Consider the following 24,886-nt stretch of genomic DNA (forward strand, 5'->3'; position numbering starts at 1 on the left):
GCAGGTTTATTTTTTAAAGCAAGCCGTGTCTAAGCATCTCAGATGAGACCACTGCATATCTTCCCCCCACCATTAGGTCACACTTGGAGTTATCAGGAAGAGCAAATGGTTTCCAACCAGTTGATAGATAAGCCTGACTACAGAAGCATAGCCTGCCATTTTAGAAACAATGTTAGGTGGGATTTTATGGCTGCTACTGATCTGAAAATTCCAAATCTTCCAGACCCTGAAGGTGAACCTCACTTTTCAAATCAGAGCTCACATTGCAGGACTCACATTTCAAATCCAACATAAGTACACATTTAACTAAAGTGGTGAAAAGAAAAACATCTAAATAATGGAAGGCTAAAATCATCCCCTTTTCGATTTAACTTTTATGCCCATATACAAAGATTTCAAGTCAGTCTTTTGAGAAGTATCTTAATGCACTATTGCTACCCTTTCAGTAGGCATATTTAGAGATGTATTTTAACAGTTACATTTGACAGGCAAATTTTCAGTTAACAAGTTACAGAGCTGTTAACTCCAAATAAATAATTACAATCTATCATGCCATAGCTTACTTAAAAATGGTTTCATTAATATATTATTGACCTATCAAAACCTAATGATTCCGTGGGTCAATACCATACTGTGCACTCACAACAAGAACCACGACCCAAAATATTATTATGATCTGAAAATAACTCAGTTACTTTAAAATTTTCTCCCCAAACAAGCTGCACCCACTTAAGTTGAGGCTAAAGGCAGTTATGTTAACTGAAGTTTCATGTGTCTATTTGTCTGGGAGTATGAAAGTGGCAATTTGAATTTCATACTGTTGGGTAGTTCTGCAGTTTGAAATTTGCTTCCTGTAAATGTTGAAATTAAAATTCTTTTTCTAAGGATTCACAATAATAAATCTTATTTGCTAGAATATATGTAGAAAATAAACACAAAAAAGGAACAAGCACATGTGACACCATGGCACGCCAATATTCACCACTGTCATGTAATTAGGATATGTTTTGTACAAAGTATGCCTTGTGAGGTATCATTCTAAAAGTCTTGATCTGATAGATAGTAATAGCTCATTAAATTGTACATGCTATCGTCATATGTGAAGTTATGAAGTTTGGCTATGTGTGTGTTACTGAAACATGTTGTGAGGTTGAAAACACCCACAAGCAGACATGTCAGTCAGAAATTCTCAAAAGGGATTCTCAGAATTTATTTCCTATTTGTTCAGCTCTCCTGCAGCCTATGGAAGTCTAACTTCTTCATACTACTTCAAGTGGCAAATTAATTCAACACATTCTGACATCCTTTATATAGACACACTAAAAATATGTGAATGCATTCACTCAGAGTGAGAATGGAATTTCCTAATACTCCTACACTCATGGATGTCTTAGTCTCAGAAAGCTGTGTAAACTCTTGCACTCAGACCCTCTGATTTCTCAAAGCACTTGACAAACTGTAATAAGTTAGTAGTACTGAATCCCCTGTCTAGCCAGCCATCCCTAATACAGTTGAACCATCATTTTAACGACTGCATTCAGCTATATGGTAACACATTTTTTAAAATACACCTCTACCCCGATATAACGCTATCCTCGGGAGCCAAAAAATCTTACCGTGTTATAGGTGAAACCACATTATATTGAACTTGCTTTGATCCACCGGAGTGCGCAGCCCCCCCACCCCCTCCCCGGAGCGCTGCTTTACTGCATTATATCCAAATTTTATATTCAGTCATGTTATATTGGGATAGAGGTGTAGTTACATTTGTAACATAATTATGGGTCTTGAGAGACCCCAGTATTACTGGAACATGGCAGCAGGTGCCCTATTAATAATGTATGAGACAAAGCATCTGAAAGCCTATTAGGTAATACATCTTGCAAATAGAGTCCAGGAGACTCTGAGAGGCCAAATAGTACATTGCCAGGAGAGGGCCTCACTGGCCTGAAAGACCATCATTAACTAATGAGGGGAAAGATGTAACAGGGATAGGGTGATGGGAAAGAGTAGAAAGTCAAAGGCAGCAGGAACTTAGGGAAGTGCTGAAAGAAGTTTGAGTATCTTCATCTACCTGTTTCCCTCAACTGCCCACCTGAAGGTGTAATATCCCTGTGGGAGGGAGAGAAAGCTCTTCTTTTGACTTCCTGCATGGCTTAGGCCTGGCTACTCTGCAGCTTCAAAATACTATACATTTCTTCTGTCTAGTGAGAACAGCCAGGACTGCAGGGGCATGAGCCAACAGCAGAGGAGAAAACTATAAGAGATTTCAGTCAACTGTGCCACCGAAACCAGAATACTTCAACTCTAAAGCAGCCTTAGTGTAACTATAACTGCTTTTTAAATATTCAAACAAAACCAGCTTGATATTGTAATACTACTAACTCTATTGTATTGTGATGCAGAAAGTGCAGCTTTCAGGGTAAGAACTGTTGTTTTAAAGGCCAGCAGCAGTGGGACCTAGCAGTGGGTTTCCAGTTCTTATAGCTGTAGGATGGGAGTAGCCAGAAAAACTCCTCCCCCTGCAGATATTTATCAGGAGACTGATGAAGGTGGGAGTAGGCTTGTCTTGCCCCTGACTCCAAAAAGGTGGGATGGGGAATAGCCAACCAGTCACTTCCTGAAGAGTCTGGCTGGGAGCCAAAAAAGAATACTGGGGGAAGGAGAGGGTTGGCAGGGATAGATATGCCAGCCCTCCCATCCAAAAGATCGCTGAAGGCTAGGAGTTCTTGAAGTTTCCTGTGAATAGTGTGGGAGTAGCTCATGCTGGTTTGGCTGGCTTCTACTTCTTTCACATCTATGGGGGTCAAGGGTACTGATAAGGATCTTTATATTCTTCTATTGGAGAAGAGCCCTGGGGCCATCTTAATTGAGCACGCTTAAAACTGCTTACCAGAATGTGTGTGTGTGTAAGATAAAAGTGGGAAGAGTACAGAGTTAGGAAATGGGGAACACAAGAGAGGGAGGAGGGAAGGAGGATTCAAAATTTAGGGAAGGTAGGAAAAGAAAGAGGAAAGGAAAAAAGCATGGTGAAGTGGAAAAGGAAAACAACAAATGTAAGAGGAACCAAGTAAATATATAAAAAATGTTAATTAACAGAAAAGGTACATGCAAAATAATTTAATAAATAACCAAATTCTAGAAGATTATTTTGAAAATGTGCTGTGGGGACAGAAATTTGCATAGCCCTAGCCCTGTGTATCTGTCATGTCCCTCACCTGACTGTTTTTTGTTTGATTGTTTGTTTAAGCTGAACAAAATTATCCATCCTGGTTCTTTCCAATTATTTTTCTGAGGCTGCACCTATGGGGGTAGGGTGTCTGGAGTTACTTCTGATTTATATTCATGGAAGTGCAATCAGAATTAATGTGTTTCAATGGCAGCGTTCACTGAATTTATCCTGTAAACAAAAGAACAACCCAGGGGTTTCAAGGGAGTACTTGGTTATCATCTTCACAACTTAAAGTACCTGAACTGAGCACCACTGGCTGGGTTCTTATATATTATTTTTTATACCAAGAATTAACTTTGAATTTTTATATTTACCTGAAATAATCATCTTAAACCAACATATATTCATATGTTAGAATCACAAAAATTGAAGAGAGACACACATAGGCACTTTTGAAAATTGTACCCTAAGTGTCTTAAGAGCCTAAGCCTCATTTTCAAAAGTATTTTAGGCACTTAAGAGATTATGGGTAAAATTTTCAAAACTGCCATACACAGCAAGCAGAAACCCATGGCAGCAAGTCTCAGAGCTTGGGTCTACAGACCTGGGCTCACACTACAGCACTAAAAAAAGCTACATAGACATTGTGGCTCAGGCTGGAGCTTGGGCTCAGAAGCCAGGGGAGGGAGCCAGGTGGCCTGAGCCACAATATCTTCACAGCTATTTTTAGAACTGTAGCACCAGTTCAAGTCTGTAGATCCAGGATCTGAGACTCAAAGCTGCGGGTTTCTGTTTACGGTATAGATGTACCCTAAGAGTCAGATTTACAAAGGTGTTTAGGCACCTAAAGATGCAGACAGACAACTAGTGGGATTTTAAAAATAAGCATCTAAGCACGAAATCAATATGAGTTAGGCACCTAATCTGCTATTAGGCACTTTTGAAAATCCCACTAGACACTTATCTGCATCTTTAGGTGCCTAAACACCTTTGTAAAGCTGTCCCTAAGTAACTTGGGTGCTTAAATCCAATTGACTTTTAAAAAGATTTAGGCTCCTGAGTGCCTAAATCCCATTTTCAAAAATGATTTAAGTCAAATTTTCAAAAGCACTCAACATTTATATTTAAGGATTACGGGCAATATGTAAAGTAGCAAAAAAATACAAAAAAGAATGTCAAAGAGAAGCTGGTTTTACTGAAAAAGTGTAACAATCTTTTTTATACAAGACAAAAAAGAAAAGCTCTTTCCTACCCTCCTCCGCACTTTCACTTTACTGGAAGTGGAAGCAATCCATCATCTGCAACCAGAAATCCAACATTTGCACAGTTCTGTCAGTATTCATTCCTATTATCTGCTGCATCACTCCAGAACAATTGGTGATAAACCCCCTTCTCTTAAAATGGTTAAATCCCAGCAGAGCCCTTTCAACAGTTATAGTTTTTCAAGTTCACATATCCACAAATTCGTCTCTGAACAGATTAGCTTTAGCTATTCAAAATTTATCCTTATGTATGAATTTATTCCAAAACATGTAAGCAAATCTATGTAGTAAACACTTTATGCTCCTGGATTTAGGATAAAAGTTTTCCTCTTTCAGAGCCCTGTTTTATACACATTTGTATTTACAAAGCTGTCACATACTGTATGCCTGGAACAAATTAGTTCAGGGGGAAATTATTCATAAAAGAAGCAACAGCTTTTGGCAAACCAGTGGAAAACAGGTTGAGTTTATAGCACAAAGGGAAGATAAGTGCTTCAAAACAGTCTGCTCTTGATTCTGCTACTCCTGGTGCCCAAAAACGCAGCTGCCCTCTCAGATCCTCTGCTGTTGGTACCAGTCTGTCAGTCATTTCTCTCTTTCCCGCACACAGGTTCACCACATGCTATGACCCACTGCAGAGCACATGAGCATCATTGTGCTCAATAGGAAGCCTGGGCTGACAAACACCAATTACACAGAAAGGTTGGTGTGGGATTTTTATCCCTATAACCTACATGGAATCCGAGTTTACACAAATCATAACAATGTAATGAACAGAGCCCCAAGGTAGTTCCAATTTTCCAAATATCTTTAAGTAACAACGGATGCCATACAAGGTGAAAACATTTTCTGTGAGCAGCTCTATCAACAATTAGACATGCTTACTGAGATGATAGCTAATTAGCTAAAAAAGGAACAAGCAGGAGTAATGCTACATTGGATAGAAGATAGGAATTGTTCCTTTATCGACGTCCCTACTTACATTTCAAATCTGTTCCTGAAGGTGATGTTTCAGCACCTCCAGTACTCCAGACTAGGACTCTTGAGTCAGTTTTTCTTATCACAAGTGACAGGCAGAAGCCTTATTCAGACAAAATGAAAAAGAACAAACAGGGCATCTAGGCTGATGTAGTTAGGAGAGTGGAGGAGACCCAGGAGAGGTGGGGGTGGGGCAATTTGTAAAGAGTGAGATGAATAGGCCAGAGAAGAGATATGCAGAGCCTTAAAGATGAAAGCGAAATTTGTAAAAACCAATTTACTGATACAACTCCAATTGCTCACACAACTCCAGTGATGGATGATGACTAATTTGTAGCATTGGAGTGGTGCAAAGCAGATAAAATATCTGGTGTAGTCCAGCTGATTTTAATCATGCCACAGATGCAGAGCAGCCATAACAATTCTCTACTCTGGGACAGTATATGGCATATGAAATTCAGGAAGATTGGTTTCCTTTTGCAGAAATTTGGGAGGAAGGAGCTGTAGAGCTTAACTGTGTTTATAATGGGAAACAAACTTTAACCTTAGCTATGGAGAGGCTAACATCACTCAAGAAAAATCTCTTTTATCCACCCACCCCATATGCCTCAACTCATTCTATTACAAAAAGGCTGCTGGAGAAGAGAGAAGCCTCTAGCATGCCCTGAAGGTCAACAAGAGTGGAGTATGCTCCGTAGCTAATGACTTTTTTTTTAAATGGAAAATGTCCTATCACTAGTCTCTTACTTTTAATCCAGGAGAGTGTTAGCTCAGGTACCTCTGCTCATCACAAATGTAACACCACATGGGGGGGAAAGAGGTGATTTCCCAAGTAGCTACATCTAAAAACATTTAAGACTTTTTAAATCAAAATCAACCTCTTTATAAAAGATGTAGATTGGGTTTAGGGTTTCCTGCGCTCTCAAGAGGCTTCTCTGCACTCAGACAGGTTTACCAGAGCAGTTGGTTACTAAGTGTCTCAAAAGAACACATAGTTCCAAGATCTCCCACTCTAAGGCTCAGAGTAGGGTTGCCAGCCTTCTAATTGCTGGTAACCAGACAACCAACGCCTTGCCCCCTCCCTGCCTCTTTTCCCAAGGCCCTGCCAGTGCGCCACCTCTTCCTCTTGACCCCATCACTCACTCCCCTCTCCCTGTCGCTCGCTGGATGGTCTCAAGGAGCCTGCCTGTAGGTAGGAGGCGGTCCCAGCTGAGCGGGGCTGGCATGGGTTAATGACCCAGCATCTCCCCCGACACTCTGGTAACCGGACTTTTGGGTCAGGTGCCATTTAGGGTTGCCAGGTCCCCTTTTTGACCAGAATTTCCAGTCAAAAACTGGGCACCCGGCAACCCTAAATGGCACCCGGACACAGAAGCCAAAACCCAGACAGGAGACAACCCTAGTTCAGAGTCTTGAGACCAATAAAGCCAAATACATCCAGCAGCAGTGGGTTGGCATAGCTCTCTGATAAATAAATGTTTATTGCCTGGACTCACTCCACCTTTTGTTTTCATTGATCTGCTTTGGACTAATTAATACTTCTTTTGTCATCTGTTTAACTCACAGTATAACAAAGCATTGCGGAAACTGGTGACTGGGGGAGTTGTGGCAGGACCAGGACTCGGACATCAAATTTTGGCATGGTTAAAATGATGTTTCTGCTTACCAGTCACGTGACAAGAGCTGCTGCCTAAAGAACTACAGATGGTGCACTGGAGTTGAAGAAAACATTTAATCAGAGTACTTGAGCAGTGTAATATTTGGGTTTCAAATGCAGAGTTAAATCAGCTTCATGACCTTCTACAATTAAGCACTATCACAATATTATTCAGGGAGAAATGTTATGACAGAAAGAACTAAACCTTTTACTTGTACAGGCAGACAGCTCCACTTTCAAACCCCTCTTGGAAAAAAAAATACAAGTGCCCTATAGATTTCAATTTCATCATTAACCCACTGAGTACCACACTCCCTCTGAATCCTGTGAAAAATTCTATTCAATTAGATTTTTACATCAGTGACTATACCTATACCATTATTATTATTATGCTGGAAATAAGCTAAAGCTATACAAGAAACAAATATGAAACAGTCCTTCAAATCTCAGAAACATTTCAGGACATACTGCAAAATTTCAGGGATGTTTTATAAATTGAATAATGCCCATAAAGCCATTCTCTTATGTGCCAGCACAAAATCTATACAAAGCTGACACAATCTTTACCAACTATCTATCTGGATTCTTATACCCCATCAATCATTGTGATATCTGAGCACCATCACCTTGGTACCTAATTGTCTGCTATGGCAGGAATATATAAAATCCATTTCCACTGGCCATGGCAGGATGAATAAATAATATGCCCAAATTAGAGTTTGTTAATTCCTTCTAAGTTTTTATACCATGCACATTGCCGTCGTATCTGAGCACTTTATTAACTAACTGTCTTGTCTGCTTTTCTTATCCACTTCCTCCTCTGCTTTGTTCCTTCCTTCCTTGTTGTGTTTTCTCTTTTGCTCTAAAAGTAAATGCAAACACCACTAGATAGTCAAACTTCTGAAGACTGCATTGGGGGATCCCCAAAATCACCAATTCCTTGGATCACATACCTTAGTAATTGAATGAAATTTTAACACTAGGAAGAATTAGTAAGAGCACACATTTTTTTAAAAGCAATTGAAAAAGAAACTCTAGAAGAGGCCAATCCTTATTAGTCCTGATCCAGTGTTTATTGATGTCCATGGAAAGATTCTCACTGAATTCAATGGGTGTTGCATCAGTCACATACTTATTTCCTCCCTTCCTGCTCTTCCTTTGCTCTGTTCTTGTCCCCCACTCAGTTCTCTGCATTGAATTTCATGTGCTTCTTCTTGCATTGCTCATAAGACTTCAGAAAACAGGATTTTAATACATTTCACTCCACTGCCAGCAAACAGAACAGAGCAGCATGACTAGGAAAGCCAAACAGCAAGGTGAGTTTAAAAAGTAAAGACTCAAGAGACCTAAGCTTCAAAAAAATGGACATATCAGAAATGGTCTTCAAGAACCTAAAGACCACAGACGCTTGTTTATTGGAAGCTCTGATAAACCGCAGATCCCAAAATAATGAACATTAGAGAATCATGCAATCTTACTGCAATATTTGATTTATTTGTGTTAAGCTATTATAAATCACAGTCAATCACTCCCAAATGTTCTGAAATGTGAAGGGTTTTAGCCTCATGACTCCAATTAATAACAGTTTGAGCAGGCTAAGAAACCTAGTGGAAATCTTTGAAAATTTACAAATCATTGTTTAACCCTGATCAATATAACTATATGTTTAATATACAGCATGCAAGACCTTTGCTGCTGTACAGGAATGCAATGTCTGTGCAGCACTGATATTCAGTGTCATTATTTTAAATGGCAGTGAGCCAATGAAACTCCTAAGGGCACAAGCCAAGTACCTGAAAAAGCACTGGATTTTAATTGCCAGTGACAATCATTTGTGAAAGTTATTTACTGTACAACTCACCACTAATGACAGAGGACCTGCAAAGTTACCCCTAAATGATAGTAACTGCACAATATCATTTATTTATATTTTAGAATTTTAAAAAGTGTATTTATTGACACACATAAACTAACCTACTCATACACACATATCTATAATATTTATACATTTTCTTTAGAGTCTAGATCCTAGGTGACTAATATCTTACATATAAAATAAATTAGATTAGAAAGACAGGCCACCAGTTTAGGCCCAAACTAACAAATTTTACAGCTATGATCTGTTGGAGTTTCTCTTCTAGATTCAAGTGCCAAATTCAGAGGCAAGTTTAAACAAGTCTATGAAAGTTTACAGGGACTTAAGGGGATGTAACATAATTTCTTCCAGTTTCCTCATTATGTTTATTACATCAACTTACACTCCCTTAGAGTTAATGAGTTACTCTTCTTTAGAGTCACAGGGCCAAACTGGGAAGTAATGTATACATTAGACCCCTTATACTAATAGACTCATTACACGAACTTAGACTTCCTTAGACCTACTTACAGAATTCCACCAATGTCTAAGGAGCATAAGACTGTGTAAAGTATACTGCTTTAATGAACTTACTTCTGGCTCCTTAATGTGTTTACTTCACCAGTTTATCCTGCTTTAGACATTGATAGTGGGTGTAAGTAACTCAAAGGGATTCAGTCTAACTGAGCATGAGGGAATCTAATTTGGAGTATGGAGGGTTAACTTAAATAACTAAAACAAAAAAAATCAGGAAATAATTTAATTTAAATGCTTTCTGCTACCAAACATCAAGTTAACAATGAGGAAACATGTTCAGCCAATTAGTCTGCTTGACCGACTGAACTCTCCTAACCATATTATATAGAGTGGGTGGTATGTACTAACAGAATACCTTCTGAAACAGACTGCTCCCCTGTAAATGCACTAGAGGAAGGAGAAATATAGTAGAAAGACAGATTGATATTAACCTTTCCCTACAAAGGAATAGTTGTGCTTTTAACTAAATATATATATTATTCAAAGGTACAGTATTATAGCGGAATAAAATATAGAGCTGCCCATAGTTTAAACATAGGGATTTTCAATACTTAGCCCAGAATATATAATGTTTTATAAAACATTATGGGCCATACCATACAGTTGATATAAAATGAAGTAGATCTACTTAAGTCAATGGCACTACAGCAATTTACACCAGCTGAGAATCTAGCCCCAATATTTCCAACATAGGCACACAATATCTACTATACACAGTTGTCAATTTTTTAAAACTAGTACGTAATATTATAGACACAGAATATGTCCATACAGTCCATTCTGTACAGAAATCAAAACTATGACTTACCCAGGACAAACTCCAGCTTTGACTCATTCGCAATCCTCTGGATACCTTTTAATATTAAAAAAAAAAGTTCGAAAATATGTAAATTATAGTTTTATATACTGTAATCTTAACTTGCTTTACTTATATATCAATATCTTCTTGCCACTGCTGGAAGCATCTACCTTTTTTTTTTTTTATGTTTTTAAAGGAAATTATACTGTAGAAGAGACCTTTTCATAAAGTGCCAATATAGAAACAAAAACCCACGTTTTGTCTTATTCACATTTTTTGAGAGATCACACCACTTTTACCTTGTGTGTGTAGGTAGAAGAATAAAAAATAATTCAAAAAATAGAAAACCTTTACTGATGTACGCTTTCTGATATATTCATATGATTTATTTTTAAATACGTTTACAAACACAACACTGCCCAGTTGCCTAAATATCTCTGAAAAATATGGTATGTAATTGTTCATTTTAAATGCATAAGCCATCAAACCATAAACTGCAACAACAATATCCACATTTACTCAAAGCATATAAATCAGGTTAACAAAAGTAGAACACTTTACCATATATTATTTTATCAAGAAACTGCAGTACAGCAAAATGTCCATAAGTTTATATATAAAAGAAGGGAAATTAATTCCCTTTCTCTTATACTGAGTATGAGTATACTATAATCCCTTGCATTTTAGAAGTGTGCTTTAATGTTGCACATAATTTGTTGTATTTTAAATGGCAACATGTTCCTAATTCGTCCGGGTCTGAGAGGGACCATTAAGTTGCAAAGCCGACCAATAGGGATAATGAGGGAAACAGCTCAAGTAACCGTGCATTGCTCAACCTCCACAGAAGATAACTGGAAAACGGCTGCAATATTGATGAACGACATACTGTAACTGCCTCCTGTTGCCACTGAGCATTACTAAAGAAAGGCTCAAACAGAAGGGGCTATGATAACAAAGAGGAACTTGCATGGAAGTCAACAGGGAAGGAGTTTTTGGCTATGAAATGAAAGAATGAAAAACTGTATGCTCTCTGCAAAAGTTTAAAGTTGCAGAATGAACTATCCTGGAGAGTTTATAATAGCAATATTTAAAAATGCCTTTATAAACTACATATAATCATGTTTTTCAAAAACATAATTAACTGCTCTGACAACTAGATTTCACAAAATTGAAGCGCACCATCTCCACTTTCAGCAGATTGGTCTATAACATGACTTTAATAGGAAGGTTGGATATACATTTGACATGGGTAAGTAACTGGGGAACTGAAATCCTCTAAAAAGGATTCAGTTCATAACTAACTTCATATCTTCAGAATTTAGTACACTGAATAGGAGTTAACATACTGTTAGGTGTTCTCAAGGAACAATTCCATAGTATTAGTGATGAAATTAGCCATCTCTCTTTCTTAAGTTTACCAAATGTATATTGTACTATGTTGTAGTTTATGTGTTCATGTATTTTTCTTTCAATTTACCAGTTTTTAAATCTTATAAAAAAAATCAGAATGTAGTTATCACACCCTTTGTTCCCCCCAAGGAGGTTATTTGCATAAATCTAAAACAGTAATAATGTTTAAATAAAATATTAATCCGTTTATTTCCTCTGGTACAGCCAATTGTTAGTCAACAATTTAAATTGTACTATAATTCCAACATGTCCATTGATTTGTGCAATTACAGAATTTGGGGCATTTTAAAAGTAGTATTCACAGTGTAACATGAAAGAAAGAGTATACAGGCTTACTTGTAAACGGAGGCTCCCTAAGATTGTCTGCCTGTGATGCAGGAAGAAAGTGCTGTGCCTCATCTGATGTTCTCTCCTCTTTAATTTCCATGATCAACCTCTGGAACTGCTGAGTTTTATTCTGAGTTTGCTTCTCCAAGTGCCACAGCCCACAATTCACAGTCTGCTTTAGATGCAGCTTCACGGTAAAGATCTGGGTCTCTGCTCTAAAACTCTGCATTCAGAAAATATTAAGACACTTTTTTAGGAATGCAGATATTAAGGAATAGGTTGGAGATAATGGCAGGATGATACTATGTATAATATACACCATTACAGTATACATCTATTATTTCTGTCACAGAACCACACACACCTCATACACCTCTTGAATCAAACCCCTGTTGCTTCCCATTCAGTGAACCACTAAGTTCATGCTACACAGCAGTTCCCAAAGCAGTTAATGTACTGGAAAACTAGGTGGCAGAATCATCAAATTGAAATGGGAAATCTTTTTTCAGCGTGGATTCTACTGCTCAGCAGGTAGCTTTCAGGGCAGCCAACATAAACAATTTAGCAGAGGCAGCAGACAGCATTCTGACAAAGGGACTGGTGGGAATCACTAAGGTGAATATGTCCATTTCTTCTATTAGAACTGTACTTTACACTCAGCCTCTCATCCATCTTGGCAGAATACTACTTATCAATAAGTGGAGATAATTTAGGATGGCACAGCTCCTCCATGAGGAGACAACAGATTGTATGTGGGAATTTCCAACCTCATGACTATGCACAAGTCTGCTATCCTGCCTGATAAACGTGTAAATTGTTTAATGATCACACTTTAAGAAGAGGGAAGAAAAACCATTTAGGCTCCCAAGGAAATGCAGGTAATAGCCAGGGCCACTCATTTAATTAGAATTAGCAAAGAACAAAGTATCTAGGTGTTTAAAAATCTGACTATTTTAGAGTCACATGTAGAAAAGAAACGAAAGGGGTTAAGTCATTTAATTTAGGCAAGTACTGGTAACACTGGTGTAACAATGGACAAATTGTTACAAGTGGACAATACAGTTAGGGCAAACACAATTAATATTATAACAACAGGTCTATAGAGGTACAGAAACGATCATTAAGGCAGTTTGGATATCCAAGCTAGCCTGCTTGAGAAAAGGTTGCCAAAAAAAACAAATGCAACAAGTTTTATAACTAAAATGCAAACCTATTAAAATATACTTATTTTGAACATAAACAGGAACAGTGATTTTGCATACAAGCATTCTATCACCAGCCAGAAAGAAAACATCTGCTTTCAGAGGAAATGCGTCTTTTGGGATTGGAACCACCCTACTTCTATTCACCCCTTAACCCTGGCAGTCAGAATTGCTGTATGCTAAGCACTTAAAGCATACTGTATCATTTAATACACATGAACCTGAAAAAGATGTGTGTGTTTGAAGGATGGGGAAGGGGGATGTTATTCAATGTAGTCTGGCCGGATATGAACCAATTTTGAGGCCTCGAACTTCCAAACTACATTTCAGAAAAATTACGATTAACTTGTACCAAGGATTTTGCAATTCTAAAATCATTGACCATAACAACTGCATCTGTCAGATAAGCCTGGGTGCAATTATCATGACAGCCTACAAAGGTTCCATGTCAATGCAAATATGAAGACATTTTAGTTTGCAGATCAAACACTTGATAGACTATATATTCTATCTACTGTGTCAATATATACATGCAAAAAATTCATATACAAAAAACCCCCAACAAATTATACATGTACTGTAAACTATTTTCAAAACAGAAAAAGTAATGGGTTATCTTTTTCAATACCAAAAACTGAATAATTCACACTAAAGGCAAAAAAATAATTGAGTAAAATTGTATTAATATAATAATCATTTCTAGTTTTTCTTTGCTCTCATATCTCAAAATTGCCAAGCAATTTTTCCCCCAAAGGTAAGTAGTAAAATACCTCTCAGCCTTAGATCTTTAATGCCAAGTTTCAGTCCAGAGATAATATTTAGTTGAATTGAAACCTCCTGAAAATAAGGATTTATTGTGGAAAATCCTCAGATTTCATTAAATCCCTAGCGTGCTGCAAGTGGCAGGGTTATTATATTCATGTTGAAATATATTCCACACAGAAAGCATTCCATGTGTGGACAACAAAATACTTTATATTCTACAACTAAGGAATAACTGTACAAAACAGTAGTGGCAAAGCAACACTATATTAGGCACAATGCTGTTTACCATAGCATCTTACAACACGACACACATTTCAGATGAACTCTTGGACTCTACTGAAGTCAATAAGACTTTTGCCATTGATTTCAATGGAGCCTGGACTCACCCTTTTTGTGTGATAAGAGTTTTAAAGTCATGCCATTATTTTCTTATCAGGGTCTATATAAAAATATAAAGGGTTATGGTCCCTTAGGACTCCTGTAATTCAAACAAAGAATTCAAAGAACCTGACAACAGAACTGCTGTCAAATAAAGAAGTGTCACAGAGAAAAGTGGAGATACCCCCATAGACACAGGGACAGCCTTCCTCCATCCCCACTATCTACAATATACCAGACTCTTTTGGTGCTATGTCCCCCGCTCAAGTGAAAACAAGTTTATTGAAAAAGCATTAGCCCCTATCTCCTCCACCCCAGTCTAACAACAGTAGCTAGCACTTTCTTCTTGGTTCCTAAAGATTAAAAAGTGATACTGCAAAGTAGTTTAAAGCACAGAATTGCATTTTCATTTTTAAATATGTATCTGAGATTAATCTTGACAATGTCCCTTTAAGTAGATATTTCTGCAAATTCCTACGTTATGTGTGTTACCTGGATGATGTTTCACTTTATCAGTAAAATATATTCATAACGTGAAATAGATAATCAGAATAAAGAATTGAAAGCTCCAGGATATCCCTGGAAAGATACTGTCATTGAAAAGGCTGCAGTTCAACAATGCACATTTTAAGCTTCTAAGAAAAGTTGTTGTTTTTTAATTCCTCGCTTCGTATTAATTGTCAATCTAATTTTTAAACAAAGCTTTATTATACTAACCATGCAGAAGTGACAGGAAGAATGGCAAACTGTGCCAAGTATTAACATGCTTTATTTCCGTTAATCAGAGTTATAAATATAAATCCTTATGGGTCAATATAAAAAAATCCTTGGTGTATTTATTGGACAGCTATGTACAGAACATGTGCTCAGTGCCTATGCTGTCAAGTGACAGCTACTCTTTTCTAGAGCATATTTTAAAATGATATGTTTTATATGCCAAATACTTTAAAAAGAGTTCAAAATGTCTAAAGGTTTTTCTCTCTCTTCACACTCACTGGCAAAGAGTAATTCTGAATTTCTACCTCAGCAGTGGAAAATGGTTGGGAATATCAATGAGCCACTGTCACTCTAAAATATAAAGCACCATCACAGCTAACACCATATGCTGTAACAAAAGTAGAATGGAAGCTTTGATACGTAAATTATATCTACAGGATATTTCTAATACAGACATCAGAGGCTCTTAATTCACAAAGCTGGCTGAATTCTATATGCTGATGCATTTCAGGTTCAAATTAGCAGTGATGAAATCATCCCATGGTTACTGATGATGGTGTGTTAATCTTCCTTTGAAAGTTAAATTTTCAATCAAAGATAAAGAATTTAATTAAAAATTTTATCTTCTTTTTTTGGTGGGGAAGGCAATGCTGAGAACAAACATATATAAGTTGCCATTATAATCTCCATTTAGATCCCTCATGAAGAGCGCCTGAAGATATCTGAAATGAATATAACATGGTACATAACTTAGTTTTCTCACATTGCTGAAGCATAACAATTTGCTTCTTTTAACACCATCAGGTTCTCTCTCACACTGCACCATATCCTTTTCACTTTTCACACATTTCATTAAATCAATACCACACCTATTCTGGAGCAAGGGAGACCATGTAATTATTTATACAACACCGTGATATACCAATAACCAAAATGCTGAATATAAATATTGCAAGATTCACAGAATGTACTAAATATAGCCTTTCTAAAAGAGTAGATTGCTCTTCTAGCTGGGAATAATACCCACTCCCACCAGAAACATCAGCCTACTCAGGAGGCAGTGTGGTTTAGAGAACAGAGACTAGAGTGTGACCTCAGGAGATCTGGGTTCAATTTCCAGCTCTGCCTTTGGTCTGCTTGATGACTTTGAGCAGTCATTTCACTGCTTTGGGCCTCAGTTTCCCTTTCTGTAAAATGGGGTTAATGATACTGGCCTTCCTTGTAAAGCACTTTGAGGTCTATTGATGAAAAGCACTACACAAGCGCTAGGTGATATTATTACTCTAAAATGACAGGAACAAACATATATAAATGTATATGATAGAAGAGCTGACACTCCCCAAAGCACCTTCCTTTTCTGACACATTCTGGCAGTTACAGGTATACCCAAACCAATTCTCACCTCTACTCCCCCAAATTTATCACGTGATTTGAGACTTATTGAGTGCCCAGAACTATCAGTAAAGTCAAAAGGTAACTGCCAGTGTTCAACACCTCATTACTCCCACACTTGTCAGTACTATTGTCATAACTAGAAAGGGAAGGGTAACAACCCTCCTGTATACAATACTATAAAATCCCTCCTGGCCAGAGGCACCAAAATCCTTTTACCTTTAAAGGGTTAAGAAGCTCAGGTAACCTGGCTGACACCTGACCCAAAGGATCAATAAGAGGACTAGATACTTTCAAATCTTGGGTGGGGACGGGGGAAGGCTTTTGTTTGTGTGCTCTTTGTTTTGGGTGTGTTCGTTCTTGGGACTAAGAGGGACAGGACATCAATCCATGTTCTCCAAATCTTTCTGCACAAGTCTCTCATATTTCAAACTTGTAAGTAACAGCCAGGTAAGGCATGTTAGTTTTATCTTTGTTTTATCAACTTGTAAATGTTCCTTTTGCTAGAGGGTTTACCTCTGTTTGCTGTAACTTTGAACCTAAGGCTAGAGGGGGTTCCTCTGGGCTCCTTGAATCTGATTACTCTTTAAAGTTATTTTCCATCCTGATTTTACAGAGATGATTTTTACCTTTTCTTTTAATAAAATTCTTCTTTTAAGAATCTGATTGATTTTTTCATTGTTTTAAGATCCAAGGCTCTGGATCTGTGTTCACCAGGACTAATTGGTGAGGGGATTCTCTCGAGTGTACCCAGGAAAAGGGGTGTATGGACTTGGGGGTGGGGGGTGGGAAATTATTCTCAAATCTGCCCAGGAAAAGGGGGGTGAGAGACTTGAAAGATATTTGGGGAAAGGCAGAGTTCCAAGTGGCTCTCTCTAAATATTTGGAAAACTTGGTGGTGGCAGCTTAAAATTAACCTAAGCTGGTAAAAATAAGCTTAGGGGGTCTTTCATGCAGGTCCCCACATCTGTACTCTAAAGTTCAGAGTGGGGAGGGAACCTTGACAACTATCGAGAATCGTCATTATTTCTGTCCTTGGTGAATTCCAAACTATGATAGGTAAGGCCAGCAACCATTAGTAGGTCTTGCTCCCCACACTTGCATTATCTAACCAAACTATGACAGTCATAAACATAACTCAACAACTATTGTGTCTTTTACTTTCAGCTCTAGAGCACTGAAAGTTTGTACTAACACTCAAACATTTTCTCACAAATTCCTGCTACTCTTGAATTAATATCACCTACTGATGGTAATCTTAATGGATATCATGCATGATGAAATCCTGAATATTTAATAATAAGTGTGACATATTACCTTTCCCACCGTATATGGCCTTATTAGAGTTTGCATGTGATGGTAGTTTGCAGGGTGTTCTCTCTTCAGTGCGTAGTCATCTTGTCCCAATGTTTTACTGGATACCTAGCCAAATGTCAGATGAATTGCTCATTGTTGTTGAACTCTGAATTATACTTACAAGAAATACTTCTTATTTATAATAATTTACTTGTAATAGAAATTCACTTTTTCATATCCAAGTATGCTTCAGGATATTTCAAGGTATTTTCCATCTCCAATCACATTTGTTTGTATGTATACTCCTTTCAGATGAGCATGCAAATATGTCCTGTTGGAAATTATTCTTGCTAATTGTGTCTAGCAGAGCTATTTTTGCTGCATGTCTACCAATAAAACCTCCATTCTTATTTCCTTCTTCCCATTGAAAAAATAGGAAAACGTTTAGTATTCCTTTGCTAAATTTTATTCCATGCTTCAAAAAAGATGTTGAAAAATTGGGAAGAAGTTGGTAGAGCTACAAGCAAGATTCAAGGTCTGGAAAACATGCCCATAGTATGAAACTTCACAAATTCAATCTGTTTATTTTATCGAAGGTGGTCACAGGCTACAAGTATCTATTTGGGAAACAAATATCTGATGGAAGGTAGTTCTAACCTAGCAGAAAAAGAAGGAATCCTTCGATCTCATTATTGGCAGCTGAAGCTAGATAAATTCAAACCACAAATACAGTGCAAATGTTTAACAGAGTGTAATTAACCACTGGAACAACTTACTTAGGGATGTAGTACAAATCTCCATCAGTTGAAGTCTCTAAATCAAGGCTGTCTCTCTCTCTAAAAAGCTCTGGTTCAACTAGAAGCAAAGGAACTGATGCAGAGCTTACTGGGTGAGAAGTTTTGCCCTGTGTTAAATAGGAGGCTACACTAAATGATCATAATGGTACCTTCTGGCCTTAAAATCTATCAGTCTATGGAACTTTTCCTTCAGGGAGTGAAGAGCAGGTTCTATCTAACAAGCAGCTGCAACCTCTTCCTAGCAGATTGCCCTTACAAGTAGTAAATATTTTCACTGAGTATCTTTCTTGTATGTATTCATAACATTTGTTATACCCACTGGTAATCAACATTTTCACAGGGAGAGTGGAGCACTTAGAATCATGGAAGATTAGGGTTGGAAGAGACCTGAGGAGGTCATCTAGTCCAACCCCTGCTCAAAGCAGGACCAACACCAACTAAATCATCCCAACCAAGGTTTTCTCAAGCCAGGCCTTAAAAACTCTAATGATGGAGATTCCCTAGGTAGCCCAATCCAGTGCTTCACCACCCTCCTAGTGAAACACTGTTTCCTAATATCCAACCTAGACCTCCCCCACTGCAAATTGAGACCATTGCTCCTTGTTCTGTCATCTGCCACCACTGAGAACAGCCTAGCTCCATCCTCTTTGGAACCCCCCTTCAGGGGTAGTTTCAAATCTTCCCTTAACTGTTCTCTTCTTCAGACTAAACAAGCCCAGTTCCCTCAGCCTCTCCTTGTAAGTCATGTGCCCCAAGCCCCAGATCATTTTTGTTGCCCTCCGCTGGACTCTCTCCAATTTGTCCACATCCTTTCTGTAGTGGGGGGCCCAAAACTGGACACAATACTCCAGATGTGGCCTCACCAGTGCTGAATAGAGGGGAATAATCACTTCCCTCGATCTGCTGCCAATGCTCCTACTAATGCAGCCCAATATGCCGTTAGCCTTCTTGGCAGCAAGGGCACACTGCTGACTCATATCCAGCTTCTTGTCCACTGTAATCCCCGGGTCCTTTTCTGTAGAACTGTCGCTTAGCCAGTCAGTCCTCAGCCTGTAGCAGTGCATGTGATACTTCTTTCCTAAGTGCAGGACTCTGCACTTCTCCTTGTTGAACCTCATCAGATTTCTTTTGGTCCAATCCTCCAATTTATCTAGGTCACTCTGGACCCTATCCCTACCCTCCGGCGTATTTACCTCTCCCCCCACTGAAGTGTCATCTGTGAACTTGCTTAGGGTGCAATTAATCCCATCATCCAGATAATTAATAAAGATGTTGAACAAAACTGACCCCAGGACCGATCCCTGGGGTACTCCGCTTGATACCAGCTGCCAACTAGACATCAAGCCGTTGATCACTACCCATTGACCCAGACAATCTAGCCACCTTTCTATCCACCTTATGTCCATTCATCCAATCCATACTTCATCTTGCTGGCAAGAATACTGTAGGAGACCGTAACAAAAGCTTTGCTAAAGTCAAGATATATCATGTCCACTGCTTTCTCCATATCCACAGAGCCAGTTATCTCATCATAGAAGGCAATCAGGTTGGTCAGGCATTACTTGTCTTGGTGAATCCATGTTGACTGTTCCTGATCACCTTCCACTCCTGCAAGTGCATCAAAATGGTTTCCTTGAGGACCTGCTCCATGATTTTTCCAGGGACTGAGGTGAGGCTGACCGGTCTGTAGTTCCCCGGGTTCTTCTTCTTCCCTTTTTTAAAGATGAGCACTATATTGAATCATGTCTCTTTATCTGGGTCTGCCATAATGAGCCAGGCCATAAAATGTGCCACAAAATCAGACAAAGAAAAAACAACAAAAATGTTTTTTAAAATATCTATCCTTGTACTATCCTATTATTACACTGCTCTACAGCCAAAATGCTTCTGAAATAAATGTAGTCAAACTTTACTAATTCTGGGTCACTGAGAATGAAAATGATGCTTAAAATTGTTGATTGGTTCTAGTTTTCAAGATATGCTATTGGGTCAGTATATACGACCCTTAATTTGGGAATGGCGGAGGATAAGTGAGTTATAAAGGGAAGGGATCTCAATTTAAACCAGAAATGACTACAATACATCTTTGACTAAATCTATGAATAAATCTATGACTGGGTTTGGACAGTACTTGCTTTTTAGGCACAACAACGAATGATGCAATCTGAAGCTGGTATTGCGTCATACATGATATGAATTGCATCATGTTATTCCTAGAAGTCATGGATGATGCAATCATAACGAAGCTTACATCACTCTGCTGAACAAATTGCCCTATATCAGCTCTAGAAATCATACAGTGCCGTGCTCTCTTATTTGTCAGTGTTTGATTTTGCAAAGGGACACATTTCTGTTTAGCCAAAGTGAGCAGAGATGCCTCATACTTGTGTGAACAGTGCAGATAACTTCTGCTATATTTGTGGTGAAGTGACTTTTGCATCACAAAAGCGCAGTATAACCACTATCACCTTTATTTTGGCTGCAAAATTGGCGATCAGGACAAGAGGTGGGCCCCATATGCTGCAACACTTGTGCAACAAATCTTCGCCAGTGGTTGAACAGGAAAAGGAAATCTATGCCTTTTGCAGTGCCAATGATTTGGAGAGAGCCAACAGATCACACCAGCAATTGTTACTTCTGCATGGTGCCTCCAGTTGCGAAAGGTGTGTCAAAGAAGAAAAAGTGGAGTGTGCATTATCCAAACATTCCATCAGCTATACGCCCAGTACACCACGGAGAAGGACTGCCGGTTCCTGATGCACCAGAATCATTCTCACTTGAGTCAGACGAGGAAGAGGATGAAACGTCTGGTCCTGAACCATCAATGTCACAGGACCCACATTTTCTTCCATCCTCCTCCTCTGAACCACACCTCATAACACAAGGTGAACTGAATGACCTTGTAAGGGATTTGGAACTACCCAAGAGTAAGGCAGAGCTGTTGGGCTCCAGCCTACAGCAGTGGAATCTCCTGGCAGGTGATGTTAGGGTTTCCATGTTCCGTGACCGTCAAAAGGATCTTGTCCCATTCTTCTTCATGGAAGATGATCTTGTAGCCTGCAACAACATCGATGGTGTGATGGCAGCCCTCAACAGCATTCACGATCCAGATGAGTGGAGACTATTCATTGATTCATCGAAGACGAGTCTTAAAGCTGTTTTACTGCATAATGGCAATGTTTTGCCATCAATTCCAGTTGGTCATGCAGTCCATATGAAGGAAACTTATGACAACATGAAACAACTTTTGAGGTGCATAAACTATGACCAACATCAGTGGCAGCTTTGTGGCGATTTGAAGGTTGTTGCTCTCTTGCTTGGTCTGCAGACTGGATACACAAAGTACTGCAGTTTTCTCTGGGAATGGGATAGTCGTGCAAGAGATTCCCACTACATCAAGAAAGACTGGCCACTCCGACAGTCACTGGAGCCTGGGAGGAAAAGTGTTCAGCATCCACCACTTGTTGAATCAAGGAAGATTTTTGTTACCACCCTTACACATCAAGCTGGGTCTGATGAAGAACTTTGTCAAGGCCATTGACAAAACACAAACAGCTTTCAAGTACCTCCGTGGAAAATTTCCAAGGTTAAGTCAAGCTAAGATAAAGGAAGGTGTCTTTGTTGGTCCTCAGATTCGTGAACTTCTTCGAGATGATGCATTTGACCATGCACTGCGTGGCAAGGAAAAGACGGCATGGAAAGCCTTCCAGTTAGTGGCAATAAATTTTCTCGGAAACAACAAGGCAGACAACTACAGGTTGTTGGTGGAAAACCTCCTCAAGGCATACAAAAGCCTTGGTTGCAACATGTCACTAAAGATACATTTTTTGCACTCTCCTCTAGAACGGAGAGTGAGCGACAAGCACGGCGAGCGATTTCACCAGGACATTGCAACAATGGAGAAACGCTATCAGGGCAAATGGAGCCCATCAATGCTTGCAGACTATTGCTGGACGGTGACAAGAGATGCTCCATTTAATGAGTACAAGAGACAAGCCAAGAAGCGCCGAGTAGACACTGAATAAGACTAAACTATGTACATAATAGTTTTTTGCCTTTTGTTTCATAATAAATTTTATTTATATAATCCTTTTGCTGATTTTTAAAGTGTTACATAAACAGGACAGGTGAAATATTATCATGTAAAGCAACCATAAACACATGAAAAGACCTAGGTTTACAATTTATGATTAAAACTCTACTATCTACACAATATACATAGACATAAAATGTAAAAACTTAAATATCTTAGAAACAGTAGCCAATCAGTTGTTTTAATTGTCATATTTGAATTCAGAACATCAAAATACATAATAAATAGCACATTTTATCTCTGAAGCAGACGACTTCTCAAAAATTGTAGACCAGTGTTATAAATAGCTTTTGGCAGCTACTTGCAAAAAAGAACAAATTATTCCATGCAAAAGGGAGATGGTAAGACTGGCAGACAGGGAGGAACCGTGGGTAAGTTAGCAGTGAGATGTCACAATCTGGTCCAATACCACTCAGTGGATGGACAACAGTCTACTGTGGTTGGATCTAACCGCTGATTCCCAACTGCTTCTAAGCCTGTAGGTGGGGGAAGTGACTAGTTACTCTCTTGGTCCCTCAAATGCACTCCTAGGTGCAGATCCCAGGCTGAATACCCTCCTCAGGCAATGTGACCTCGCAGTCCAGCCACTTAGATCTTGGAACCAGTGACTCAGCCCTCCTAAGTCCTCAGTTGCTTCGACACGTTCACCACACAAAAGTCCACCTAGCTATGGGAGCACTCATTTTCCCAGTTACACCATGCGAGGACCACTGGCAGAAAAGCAAGGATACAGATGCTTAAAGGAATTTCTTAGCTGAAAACACTTTACTTTTAAAACAAAACAAAAAACAGAAGAGAGTTACCATCTATGGAAAGCAACAAGCTCCTGAACACAAGCACTCCTGTTGGGTATTATCCTGACTGCTTGGCCTGATCTTCTTGCTTCTGATATTGGTTAGCCTCCGATTGCTTAGTGAACCACTCCTTTTAAAACTGACTCTCTGTACCCTTTCCCCCCATATGCTGCAAGCCGGGGGTAAGGACTTAACTCCAGCCCCCACGCCAGTTGCTGAGTAGAATGTCATTTAATGGCCCATTGTTTCAGTAAGGAAGAGACATTCAATGGTGGTGGCCCTAGATTGCTCTGACACAGCTTCTTAGACATAATCTGTCCACTAGGTGTCAAGTCTTCGCTACAAAATGGATGCTCTAATCCACAATGAAGGTTACAATCCCAAATGGGGTTCACAAAACGAAATGTGATTCATATTTTGACAGTCGCATCCCCAAACTGTCACATGAGGGACGAATCCCTCACTAGATAGAAGGGTTGGACTCATGCCACCACCATACCAGTTCAAAGAAGGTTTTGTGGCCACAAGGTCAGGCTAGCAGCTTGCACAGAGCAACTCTGTGAAGGCAACAGCCTAAAGAGGAAAATTCCCTTCTTGTCTTTTAGAACTGATCTTAACGAGGTATGTATATCTCAAGTGAATGCAATCCCTGTAGTTCTGTGTGAATAGCACTCCTTGCTGCTAGTGGGGAACTACTGGTACTGTTACAGCACCTCTGCTGGGACAAGATTATTAGCATTCCCTAGGGAGCTAGAGGCTCGAGTGTGAGGGGAGGGATGAGAATGTACAGAGCACTGTGTTGGCAGGTTCAATTCCCATGTAAACTAGCGTTCTTAACATTTTTTTTATTTTAAGTAATTATTCAGGGACAGTGGAGCTTTCTTTCTCCTTTCCGCAAAGATACAGGAGTTGGCAGGAGCTGGACATACGCAATGCCAATGCACGGGGATGGACTGGGCACACCTCCATGACATAGGACAGAAGGTGTGACGCAGTAGGGAGCGGGGTGGATTGACCTGGGAATGTCGTTTTACTGGACTGTCTGCATGGGGGATGGTAGAGCAGGAGCCAGGAAAGGGGGGTGGGGCGAGTCGACACCTTTGCCGGGGAAACTGGACAAAGGGAGAGGGAGGGAGAAGGAGGGGGAGACAGCCTGCGGGAGGGGTTTTTGGTTTTCAGTTTTGGGCTGGCTGGGAAGAGGCAGGGAACCCCAAGTCTAGGGTCTAAGATCCTTGCCCCCCAGAGGGACCTGGCTGAGGGGTCCTGGTTGTACCTACAAGCCCTGCTGGGGACTGTGTTCCTGTCGTCTAATAAACCTTCTGTTTTACTGGCTGGTTGAGAGTCACGGTGAATCGCAGGAAGTGGGGAGTGCGGGGCCCTGACTCCCCCACACTCCATGACATAAGGAGATGGGGAAAATCAAGTTTCTCTGATGAGGGGAATAGGAAATTATGA

The 24,886-nt window shown here is 39.3% G+C and overlaps 1 protein-coding gene across 3 annotated transcripts in view; it reads right to left on the reverse strand.

Moving 5' to 3' along the window:
- The window catches only part of INPP4B (inositol polyphosphate-4-phosphatase type II B), a 301,350-nt gene extending 283,501 nt beyond the window's left edge, over positions 1-17,849 (reverse strand). For 2 of the 3 annotated variants that reach the window (XM_034771367.1, XM_034771370.1), the window contains exons 1-3: positions 17,769-17,849; positions 12,007-12,220; positions 10,270-10,314 (exon numbers count right to left, since the gene is read on the reverse strand). In XM_034771367.1, the coding sequence (XP_034627258.1) occupies positions 10,270-10,314; positions 12,007-12,220; positions 17,769-17,804 (295 nt within the window). In that variant the 5' untranslated portion in view covers positions 17,805-17,849. The remainder of the gene's footprint in view (positions 1-10,269; positions 10,315-12,006; positions 12,221-17,768) is intronic. The other variant, XM_034771368.1, reaches the window with a different exon arrangement.
- Between the last annotated feature and the right edge of the window lie 7,037 nt (positions 17,850-24,886).

The sequence above is a fragment of the Trachemys scripta genome, chromosome 5 (genome assembly GCF_013100865.1).
Source record: "Trachemys scripta elegans isolate TJP31775 chromosome 5, CAS_Tse_1.0, whole genome shotgun sequence".
NCBI lineage: Eukaryota > Metazoa > Chordata > Testudines > Emydidae > Trachemys > Trachemys scripta.